General features: G+C 39.4%; 1 protein-coding gene across 1 annotated transcript in view; it reads right to left on the minus strand.

Moving 5' to 3' along the window:
• The window catches only part of TRPM6 (transient receptor potential cation channel subfamily M member 6), a 139,678-nt gene that overhangs the window by 83,342 nt on the left and 44,050 nt on the right, over positions 1–12,286 (minus strand). The window contains 3 exon segments of the mRNA XM_081236652.1: positions 743–911; positions 5,468–5,639; positions 10,019–10,143. Coding sequence (XP_081092778.1) covers positions 743–911; positions 5,468–5,639; positions 10,019–10,143 — 466 coding nt within the window.

The following is a 12,286-nucleotide window of genomic DNA, read 5'->3' on the forward strand; positions in this document are numbered from 1 at the left end:
AAATTACGGGCATAATATTCTTAAAGAATCTGACACTGCAAAACAAAAGAGAGAGGTGTAATAGAAGAGGAAGGGGGTACGGGGTGGAAGCAGGGCTGAAAGGGGAGAGAAACTATAAGAGAAGAGTTGTCAGAGAGAAATAATAAGCAGTGAATGAATATTTATTAAGTAAATGAGTGGGGTCCACCTTTCAGTTTGTATGCACTGTATTTACTCACCTGGCAGAAATATCACGCTTTTGAAATTGGAAGAATCACAATGTGTATAGGGATGGATAGAGAAAAACTACCATCTTGTTTAAAAAGGAGAAAGAGTTAAAACTTCAACTAAGTACAACATATGCGACAAAAATGTCAGGATGTTGATTTCCCCAATTTCTGCCATTTTTACTAACAGCAATTGAATTTAAAGGTGATCTGGGGCCACAGTGGTCTCCTCCCTCACTCCCCCTGGAAATCCGTTTTTCCTAAGCTCAGACAGGGCTCAAGGTCCTTGTTAGAGGCCGGACATTCTTCAGCTAAGCTAATAGCAACTTGCATCACTGGAGGGCATTTTGGTGTTGCTTAATAAATACAAAAACCACTGAAAAATGAATTCCAGTCTCAACCTCTGTCCTCTAAGATATCCAGAGAATTCCAGTCTCTGTCCTCTAAGGATATCCGGCCTACATGAAAGCAGAAATTAAAGAACTAAATGGAAGAATAAAGAGCATACTTTCAGAAATGAAGACTCAACAACTCACCCTTCATCTGCAAAGTGTTTGTGGGTGAAGGCCAAGAGGTCGGCAGCCCTGCCTGTGCCTTCACACACCACCACTGGATCTTTGTCTTTCACAATCTCCCACACTGAGAGGATGACATTGGGACCACCTTCCACCACCAGCCCCACCACGGGCACTCCTTGTCTTGAGCCTATTTCAGATGACAAACAATATCAAATTGTTACAAAGGAACCCCATCAGCAATTCTGATTACCAGACACCAGTCTTTCAATTACCACATACATCTGTTACTTGCACTAGCCATTCTCTCTTCTTTGACTCAGGCTTGCTTAGTTCAAGGCCAAGCCAGAAGCTTGGACTTTAAATAAAAGTAACACAAATATGGTGAGAGCATCTTCTCCCAGTTAAAAAGTTACCTAAAGGCTTTTGGTAATTAAAAAATAATAATAAGTAGTAGTCTTCAAGAAACTAACTTTTAATCTTGGAAATTTTCCAACATATCTAAAAGAAAACAGAATGATATAATGGATCCCAATGTGTCCATCACTCATCTCCAAAAATGATCAAACTTTTGCCAGTTCAATCAACTTTGAATAGTGGTTATTTCTAAGAACAAGATGGGATGGGTAAACCTCAAAGACTTTTATATTTCAATTTATTCCATTTTTCACTATTTGGCTTTCTTATAAGACTACATATTACTTTATTAAAGTGAGGAAGACAAAAAAAGGAAAGACCATGGAGTCATTCTTTTTAAAAAGATATTAAGTTAACAAAGTTACAGAATGATATGCCCAGTATGATCCTATTTAAAATCCTATTTAAAAATTTAAAACCACATATATGGGTATATATTTTATATATACATATGCACATATCTATAACATGTTACATAAATAACCAGAAAACTCTGGAAGGATATATATCAAATTATTAATAGTAAAGAAGAGAGGGGAGGATTTGGGGAAATGTTGACTGTTTATTCTATAGATTTATTACTTGATTTAATTTTTACACCACATGTGTATTGATATATTTAAATCAATTTTTTTTTTTTCCAAGAGAAGGAAAATTGGCAGGCAACACCATGCTCACACCTGAGCGACAGAGGACTTTACTCTGGGCCCCATGTTCTACAGCGCCCTCCTCTGGCCATGTCCTTCCCCTCACAGTGAGGAGTCTATAGGGTCAAGGTCCAAGGAAAGCCTGTGCTCCCTCTCCTACTTACTAGATTGCCCAGGACCCCAAAATTCTTGCTTCCAGGGGCTGCTTGAACCTCTGCCCCAGGAATATACTTGTCAAAGTCAGAGGCAGCTTTGGGGAGTAGAAGAGAAGTGGATAGAGCTTGGACATACAGGCTGGGGTGTCCAGTTGACAACGTGTGTGAAGACTGGACATCGTGAGATTGAGCCAAAGGTGGGAAGAGAAGCAGAGAGTGACCTGTAGGCCAGGGGCCAAGATGCTAGTTCTGTTTCATCTCCACGTTCTGGCTCAGTACTCCCAAAAATCCAGGACTCTGACCTCAAACCTGGTCTTCCTGCTACATGTACAAAAGTAAAAGGATTGAACATTATTCTCTTGTTGTTTTTGCTGGTTAGCTTGATTTAAAGCTTTTAAATATTTAAACAAATATTATGTGGGTTTCCATGTGTAACCTTTGTCCTGACTGCACTAATGTTAAGGGTGGGCCTCTTAGCAGGCACCCAAATATCTCATTCAGTCTATTTAATGGCTTTGACATTATACCTCTTTCCTTTTCCACATATCTCCACTTCCTTATTATTTTCTCCCTATCACAAAATCAGACGTAAGATACACCAATTGATAGTCATAGGGTTCTTTTAACAACATTGTCCTATAAAAGCTAAAAGAAATGGTGACGATGGTTTATTAAGGCATAAAAGTAATAGAAGAAAATTTAGATGAAAATGTCACTAATTATAGAATTATTGAAACGGATGGAAAAAAAAAATTTTTAAGAGAATCTCATATCCTATATAATGATATACTATGCAGTCATTAGATATGTGCTCAATTATGCTTACTGATATGGAAATACATCCATGTTTAGTGGAAGAGGAGGGAAGGCTACAAAAGATATTATATGATCCCAGTGTTCATTTTTAAATGTTGCTCTGTGTGTACATAGAAAATTTCTGAAAGCATACAGGTGAAAAAGTTAACAATGGTTATTTTTTATAGTAAGATTACAGAAAGCTATCCCTTCCTTCTCTTCTGTGTTTTCTTTCTTTATCTGAATATGAGAGTATGTAACACTTTTATCATCAGAAAAAGAAACCAGTAAGGGTATTCTGCAGAAGAGGGGAAAATAATTCAATTTCTGTTAGATACATCTTTTTTAAAGCAATAACTAATCCTCACAAAAATAAATATAAATATATTTATGATTGTTTTCTACAAAAAGGATCTTACTGATGCTACTAATTAAATTTGTTTTTAAAAAATCGTGAAGCTCTTTGCTGACAAATCTCATGAGAGAGCTGCCTCTACTCCTGGCTCCCAGTTTAGGCAGGAATACAACATTACAGCTCCAATGAAAGGCTCTTAGAATAGGCCTCCCAGGAAAGGGCTCTCTTCTCCATCAAGACTTGGATTATGAAGACATACAGAGCTGATCCTATTCTTTCCATCCTCAGAGGCTTACAGAACAGGAACTGACATTGGCCACATTTCAAAGGGATTTCTACAGCAACTTTATGAAGTCATCCTTTTTTTTTTCTTGTTTTTGGTAAGTGCTTTCTGCAAACATCAAGGATTTGCCAGGGACTCCAAGAAGCCCGGTTGAAAAGAAATGAAAGAAATCAAAAAAATATTTAATTATTGTCATTCCATCCAAGTAAATCCATTTATAACCACATCAAAGACAAACACAAATATGGCAGAAAGCCTCCCTAGTGAGCACAGGAGGTATAAAGATCAGCTTTGATATGTAAGAATTTTGGGCTTGGTGGGGTCTGTTTTCATTTGTCTTTCCTTTCTCTCTTTTATTCTTCCTTTCTTCTTTCCTTCCTTCCTCCCTTCCTTCTTTCTTTCTTGTGTGTGTGCATGCATGCTTGTGTGTATGTGTGTGTGCGTGTGTAAGTGGTTTATTGTTTTTGCTGTTTTCCTGTCAGTTCTCCATAGAGTAATAAATATTACCAATCTACTGAAATTGACTCTACATTCTCTCTCCATGGACAGCAAAACTCTCCAAATAAATCCTAAATTTTAAGGACTTTGAAAGTAGAAATATAGAATGGCATATGGCGATATGCAAGCTCGGGGCTCTTTTCATTCATCAGGGCTGTTTTCACAAATGGAGAATCAGCAGGAAATAAGAAAGACTAAGAAAGACTTTGCTCTCCTGGGACACATATCGTAGTGCTGCACAGAATCCCTGAGCACAGGTGGTGAGCCCAGGTCATCAGAGGCAACAGGACATTTCAGGTAATGGACATTTCAGAGCCCTGCAGGGCCCTCGCTTCAGGGATTCTCCTTCAGGGCAATCTCTGACCTGCCCTCCTTCTCCGCTTCTCTGTGGGTCTCCCTCCCCACTAGCCACCCCCACCCTGTAGAGGGCCACATACCTGCTCCTCTCTCCCCCTTCCTGACCTAAATGAGCCTCCAAACTTCATTCACACTAAGCTCTAAATGACTGGCAACAATTCCCAGAGTCCCTCTTCTACCCCCACCCCAACCAGCAGACGACCCCCTGTACCAAAGGAGAATAAAAGGAAACAAAGAAACACATTTGTTGAGAACCTGTTATGTACCCAATACTATTCTGAGCACACCTAACATATTTTATCTTCTCTAATTCTCACAACAAAAGTTACAGGTAGACAGTTTCTTCTGTCTTGTATTAAGAGAACAATTTGACAGTCGTTAATTTCATTGCCCAAGGTCACAGGCAGTAAATAGGGCTTTGATCCATCTGACCTCACTACATCTGCTGCTTCAGGGAATCTGGGCCAAAAACTCAAAGGATGTTCAGCATTTTCCAGCCCAAAGTCAAAGGTCTGAAGAAGACCGAGCCTCCTGAGAATCTTCCTATTCCCTGGCATCTCCACTTAAAGGGCAGGAGTAGTCTGTGGAAGAGTTAACTCACCTAAAGAGGCAGGGGCCACCTTCTGCTGCCCTGGAGACAGAGTCTCCATTTCTCCAGGCAGCATCCAGCCCTCTTCCTCCCTTTAAGGATTCCCACCTCTCCACCCAAGGACACTCACTGATTTTGCCCCCAACTCCTCCTCCTTAGCCACTACCAAAGCACCACTGCCAGCATGTCACAACAAACCTTCAAAGGTCCCTATTTCTAAAAGTCCTGATTTCAACCCCTTCCCTGACTGAAGCCACCACACCCACATAGAAATGGCATCTTCCCTGACTATCAAGGCTCATAGCCCGCTCTTCTCAGGCTAGTCTCTTCTTGGCTTTTCAGCCATCCACATTCCCAAATCAATTCTTTCTCTACTTTTTCCCTCTATCCATCCAAGCCTAAGGACTCCCAGAGACTCTGCTAAAGTCTCCACTCTGACACCTCCCCTCTGCTGTCCCGCAAGATCCCTTCCTCTCTTCTGTCACCCACAATTTCATACCCTGCTTTCTTCTCACTGAGGTTTCACAGGTGTTAACTTAAGGCATGGGCCAGCTTGGACCTCTCTACCCTGTACAGATGGCAATGGAGCACCTTGCTCCACAGCAAGGCCCCCAGCCAGGACCTGTTGGTTGAGCCCCTGTGGTACTCACGGCTGTGTATTTTCTGCAGAGAGAGGTACTTTTCCAGATTCCTCCTGAGCTTCATCTCATTGCCATACTTGCCCACGGTGCCATCATCAGACAGGATGAAGTGGGAGTGCATGCAGTTGAGTGTGGTGAGTTTGCTGAGGGGGTTGCCCAGAGTCTGGTACAGGCACACCACCTGCGAGACAGCGAGGACAAGAGACGGTCAGAGCTTGAGATCCTTGCCAGGCCGACTGCTCCAAAGGCCTGTTTATGTACTACAGAGTTCCTGTCCAGGTCAAAAAGTAGTACTTGCTACCAAGAGCAGTGCTTCTCAAGCTATCTGCAGTGAAGAATCAATTTGAGTTTTCTTATTTCTTATTTTTTTATGGACAGATAGGTAGTCCCCTAACGCATGACTAGTATGCGGCTTGTACTACATGAGACCCACAAGTTCAACAACACTCACACACACAGCAAGATAAGCATGCTTACCATATGCTTGGATGTCACAGCACCGTCACCTAGCTAAAAATGGTTCCATATATTTATTTTCAATTTCTGTACTTACCTTGTCTCAGATCATTAAAAAACAGTTCAAGGATCTGCATTGGTACATACACTGCATCACTATCCAGAAACTATGCCTTTTAATAGATCTATTACAGAATAGTATTTGGACACTGACTTTTTTTTCTCGTATTCCAAATGAAGTGAAAAGTAAATGGAGATGCATTCATTCAATATAAAATATCCAGATCTTCATTAATATTTGCTGATTCTTCTATAAGCTACTCCAATTCTCATTTGTTTTTAGAGAGGAGAGAACAGTACAGTCATTGGTACCTGTGGGGGATTAGTTCCAGGACCACTCGCAGATACCACAATCCACGGATGCTCTAGTCTCTTATATAAAATGGTGCAGTATAGTCGGCCCTCAGTATCCCCTGGATCCGTGGTCGGCTGAATCCTTAGGATCCACTGTCAGTTGACTCCTCAGATGCGGAATCCACAAATAGGGAAGGCCAACTGTGTTTGGAGTCAAAGGGCCCAAGTTTAAGGCTAGGCTCTTCTACTTTCTAACTTTAACTCTGGGTAACATCTGCTTCCTTTCTCAGGCTTATTTTCCTCATGTATAAGTGATGATAATAATTCCTACAGCAGACGGTTGCTGTGAGGCTTTAAATAAATAATGGGGGTTTCCCTGGTGGCGCAGTGGTTAAGAATCCGCCTGCCAATGCAGGGGACACAGGTTTAAGCCCTGGTCTGGGAAGATCCCACATGCTGTGGAGCAACTCAGCCCGTGCGCCACAACTACTGAAGCCTGCACACCTAGAGCCCGTGCTCCGCACGGGTGGCTCTGAAGCCACCGCAATGAGAAGCCCATGCACGGCAACAAAGAGTAGCCCCACTCGCCACAACTAGAGAAAGTCCGCATGCAGCAACGAAGACCCAACACAGCCAAAAAAAAAAAACAAGAAAGAAAGAAATTTAAAAAAAAGAAGAAGAAGAAATAATGGATGTAAAAAGCACTACAAACGTTACAAACATTAGTATTTAAAAGTTACCTTTATAATCCCTAAGCATGACACTGAGGCCAGAAACCAAAAAGAAAATGATTGATAGATTTAACACATATTTTTTACACATGGAAAGATGTTCATAAATGATAAATTAAAATCTAGGAAATGCAGCACACATGGCAAACAAAAATGTTAATAGAATGAATTGTAATACCAAAGGTCTTTCAAAATATAAAAACTATGCTTAAAAATGCATAAAAACATGGAAAGATGTTGAATCTCACTAGTAATCAGAGAAACGTACATAAGAAAAATTAGGTGTTATTTTATACCTATCAGAATGGCAAAGTTTAAAAAAAGCCAGAATACCCAAAGCTGGAAATGGTACAGGGAAATGGGCACCCTCATACCCTGTTGGTAGGAATGTAAATTGTTACCACCTTTCTGGAAGACAATTAGTCACATTTTAAAAGTTATATACCAACTGGTCCAAACATTCTACTTTGAGAGTAACTTCTAAGGAAATAAACGTTTTCAGCTAGTTTCAAAAATATATGTGTCTTATCACAATTAATATCATTTTTCGTAAAAGTTAAAAATAGAAAACATAAATGGACAGTATAGAGGGATGGTTAAATAAATTATGGTACTTTAGTACAATAGAACTTTATCAGGCATGAAAAATAAAAACGCACCCTTGGCTCTCAGAATGTGGTCTCTTAATACTATTTCCCACTAAAAGCAACCAGCCATTTCTCTAGGAGCAAAAATTAGATATAATGAGCCAAGAACATTTTTTTTCATACTAAAACACAAGGAAGCAATGATAAATGACTAGAATTGTGTTGAAAGGACTCAGGAGACAACTTGAAAGGCTCCACTGGCCACAATGGGACAATATGAGCATGATAAAGAATAGTAACTATATATTAGAATAATGGATTAAAATATACCAAATATGTTTAACTTCATGAATCAGAAAAAAAAAAAACTCACTGTTCACCTTGGGGGATGGTAGATAACCAACTCAATGCTTTGAAAACTGGCAAATAAAGAAAAAGAATCAAATATTTATTCTACCCTTTCCCATACAACTGTACCACAAGGTAAACCAAGCAATTGAGGAGAAAATGTTTCTCTTTATAGAGTATTTAAGCTAATAAAGGAAGAAAGAACACTATAATTAAATATTAGCATTTTTGCAACCCTGTTGAAATAATAAATCTAGGCAATGACATCATAAAAAGAGAGAGGATGTTATGTCACAAGGGAAGGACACATCTCCTCCTAGGGCATAAACCTGTACAAAAAGAACCTGAGTCTGATCATACCTTTGGATCAAACTACCAATTTACAAGAAAGACAAAAGACAGAGAAATAGGCTAAATGCTACTACAAGAGCTTAAATCTTCAAAATCCAAACTGTGGGAAACTCTTTTGGAATGACCCAGTTTCTTCAACAAATACACTGAAACAAACAAACAGAAAACAGAAAAGGAGATGGAGGGAAAATCCAGAGATCAAAAGCGACTCAAGGAAAAAAACTAAGTGACCAAAGAGACAAATCAACCCATCACAATGTAGGGAAATTTTCTGGATAATGAAATCAAACAACTGAAATATTGAGATAATCAGAAACTTGAACACAGACTGGATATTTGATGATATTCAGAAATTACTGTGAATTTTTTAGGTACAAATATGGCAATGTGGTTATATTTTTTAATTGTCCATATACTTTAGAAATAACTACTAAACTATTTACCAATGAAATTATTTGATGTCTGGAATTTACTTCAAAATAATGGAGGGAGGAGATGGAGAATGGATGAGGGACTAAACTAAACAAAATTGGCTATGAGTTCATAACTGTTGAAACCGGGAGAAGGGTATGAAGGAGATGATTATTCTAATCTCTCTACTCTTTAATGTCTTCGAAATTTTCCAAAATGAAAGTTAAAACAAACCATAAGCATGTCTATATTAACTGACATAGAGAATTAATTATGTTAAATAGTTAAGCTGAAAAACAGATGCACAACAATAGGTTTCTGTTGTTACTTTTTTAACACACAAACTTTTTTACTATACATACGTACGCATACATAGAAAAAAATTCTGGAATGATACACACCGAAATATTAACAGTGGTTATCTTTCTTCTTCATACCTTTTGTAATACTTGAGATACCTACCAAGAATATACATTAGTCTTATAAACAAACTTAGACAAGTCCGTCCCTTTAGAATCATTCTTGCTACTGTGTTGGGATCAGACCTTAATAAGAGACATGGATGAGAGTAGGGAAGGCTATTACAATCATCCAGGTGACAGAAAATAGTGGCTTAAACCTGCTCAGTAACAGTGGAGGTAATAAGAAGAGGTCAGATTCCGGATAGATATATATATATTTTTAAATAAATTTATTTATTTTATTTATTTTTATTTTTGGCTGTGTTAGGCCTTCGTTGCTGCGTGTGGGCTTTCTCTAGTTGCGGTGAGCGGGGCTACTCTTCGCTGCGGTGTGCAGGCTTCTTCTCATTGTAGTGGCTTTTCTTGTTGCGGAGCACGGGCTCTAGGCACACGGGCTTCAGTAGTTGTGCCACACAGGCTCAGTAGTTGTGGCTCGCGGGCTCTAGAGTGCAGGCTCAGTAGTTGTGGCGCACGGGCTTAGTTGCTCCACAGCATGTGTGATCCTCCCGGACCAGGGCTCGAACCCATGTCCCCTGCATTGGCAGGCGTATTCTTAACCACTGCGCCACCAGTGAAGCCCCCAGATATATTTTTAAAGTGAAACTAAGATGATAATTTACTGGTGGATCGGGTTTGAGGCACGAGACGGAGATCATTCCAGGATAAGTTCAGGGTTTGGGCTTGAGAACTGCTGGGCAAGACTGTCACTTTCTAAGATAGGGTAAGGGAGGCAGCAGGAAGTCAGGAGTTTATTTGGGGTATATTACATTCAAGGTGTCTACTAGATATCCAGATATAGTGCTAAGCTGGCAACTGGATACATGTTTATCTCCTTTTGTTGTGAAAGGATTGTCTACTTACATCTCTTCCAATGAGATCTTTCCGGTTCTCAATGATACCCCAAGGAGGGATTCCAACTGTCCAGATTTTTCTCAAGGACTGTGAGGAATGGGCTTTCAGGGCATCCCCAACATGTTTGGACACACCTATGAACAATCAGTTTAGAAGTCAAACTTTAACTCACAAATCATGCAAAACACTGCGACTGCCGGAAAGAGACAAGGAGGCAAGCATATGCAAAAGACCGTTATCAGGGAAAGTTGCTGGCGCAGTGGAATTAATTTCTGATACTTTGACTTGCTCTACTCCCTCTTGACACCTCCTTCTCCTATCACTAACCTTTCTACCCGAACAATTCTCCTCTCCCTTTGAGAAATTTCTGCTTACAGCCTCAGTTCTGCCCGTATTGTTGCCTGACCAGAACATCCTGTAAACCCACCCCTGACATCATGAATGTTCTAAGTACTTTTTCTCTAAACTTCTTGACTGTTCCAGTAAAACATCTTGAAGATCCTTGCTTCACTGAGGCAAATTAATTTAACAGCTTTATATTCATAAATATTCCAGAACTAACACATTAATGTTTGCCTTTCTGGGACTAATAATAATAACAATAATAGCCAACACTGAACTCTTAACTACACACCAGGTGCTTTTTTAAGTTTTACATGCATTTACACTTTAAGTAGGAATTTTTTTAGTCTATTTTATAGGCAAAAATTGAGGCACAAGGAAGTTAAATAATTTGCCCAAGGTTATAGAGCTGGTAGTCTGTACAGTTTGGATTCCAATCCAGGATCTGACTTTTCTTTTTTCAATAGACTTTACTTTTTAAAAAAATTTAATTTTATTATTTTTTTATACAGCAGGTTCTTATTAGCTATCTATTTTATACACATCCGTGTATACATGTCAATCCCAATCGCCCAGTTCATCACACCACCACCACCACCCCGCCGTTTTCCCCCCTTGGTGTCCATAAGTTTGTTCTCTACATCTGTGTCTCTATTTCTGCCCTGCACACTGGTTCATCTGTACCATTTTTCTAGGTTCCATGTGTATGCATTAATATATGATATTTGTTTTTCTCTTTCTGACTTACTTCACTCTGTATGACAGTCTCTAGATCCATCCACGTCTCTACAAATGGCCCAATTTTGAATGGATAAAGAAGATGTGGCACATATATACAATGGAATATTACTCAGCCATAAAAAGGAACAAAAATAGACTTTACTTTTTAGAGCAGTTTTAGATTCACAGCAAAATTGAGCCAAAGGTATAGAGATTGCCCATATACCCTCTTCCCTACACACTTACAACCTCCCCACTGTCAACATCCCCTACCAAAGTGGAACACTTGTTACAACTGATGAACCTACACTGACACATCATAATCATCCGAAGTCCACCGTTTACATTATACTAGAGTTCACTCTTAGTGGTGTACATTCTATGGGTTTGGACAAATGTATAATAACATGTATGCACCATTACAGCATCATACAGAATAGTTTCACTGCCCTAAAAGTCCTCTGTGCTCTGTCTATTCATCCCTCAGTCACCCAATCCTTGATAACCACTGATCTTTTTATTATCTCTACAGTTTTGCCTTTTCCAGAATGTCATATAGTTGGAATTATGCAATATGTAGCCTTTTGAGATTGGCTTAATCTGCCTTTTAGCAGAAATAGAGTCACAGACATAGAGGACAAACTTATGGTTACCAAGGCGGGAGGTGGTGGGTGGGATGAATTGGGAGATTGGGACTGACACACATACACTACTGTATAAAATAGATAACTGATGAGAACCTACTGTATAGCACAGGGAACTCTACTCAATGCTCTGTGGCAACCCAGATGGGAAGGAAAGCTAAAATAGAGTGGATATATGTATACGTATGACTGATTCACTTTGCTGTACAGCAAGAAACCAACACAACATTGTGAAGTGACTCTACTCCAATAAAAATTAATTTTAAAAAATTTGCCTTTTAATCACAAACACTACATTATGTACAGTCTGACTCTGTATGTGTCATTAGCACAGGAAAAAAAAAAAAAAAAGCCCTGCATATTGCATGCATCTAATGCATAGCACCTAAATCATTTCCTTCTCTCTGGAATCCTCCTCTCCAGCCATCTTTTGCACTTTTCTCAGTCATTTTCTAAAATTGGGGTTCTGGACCACAGAACACACATCAATGCCAATAGAGATTCAGATCCATAGGTTTGGCATGCGTTACCAGCATGTGGTGGTGATTGTCTGTCAGCAGCCCACATGTGA

This window comes from Mesoplodon bidens (assembly GCF_964165515.1).
Source record: "Mesoplodon bidens genome assembly, chromosome: 6".
NCBI classification, from domain to species: domain Eukaryota; kingdom Metazoa; phylum Chordata; class Mammalia; order Artiodactyla; family Ziphiidae; genus Mesoplodon; species Mesoplodon bidens.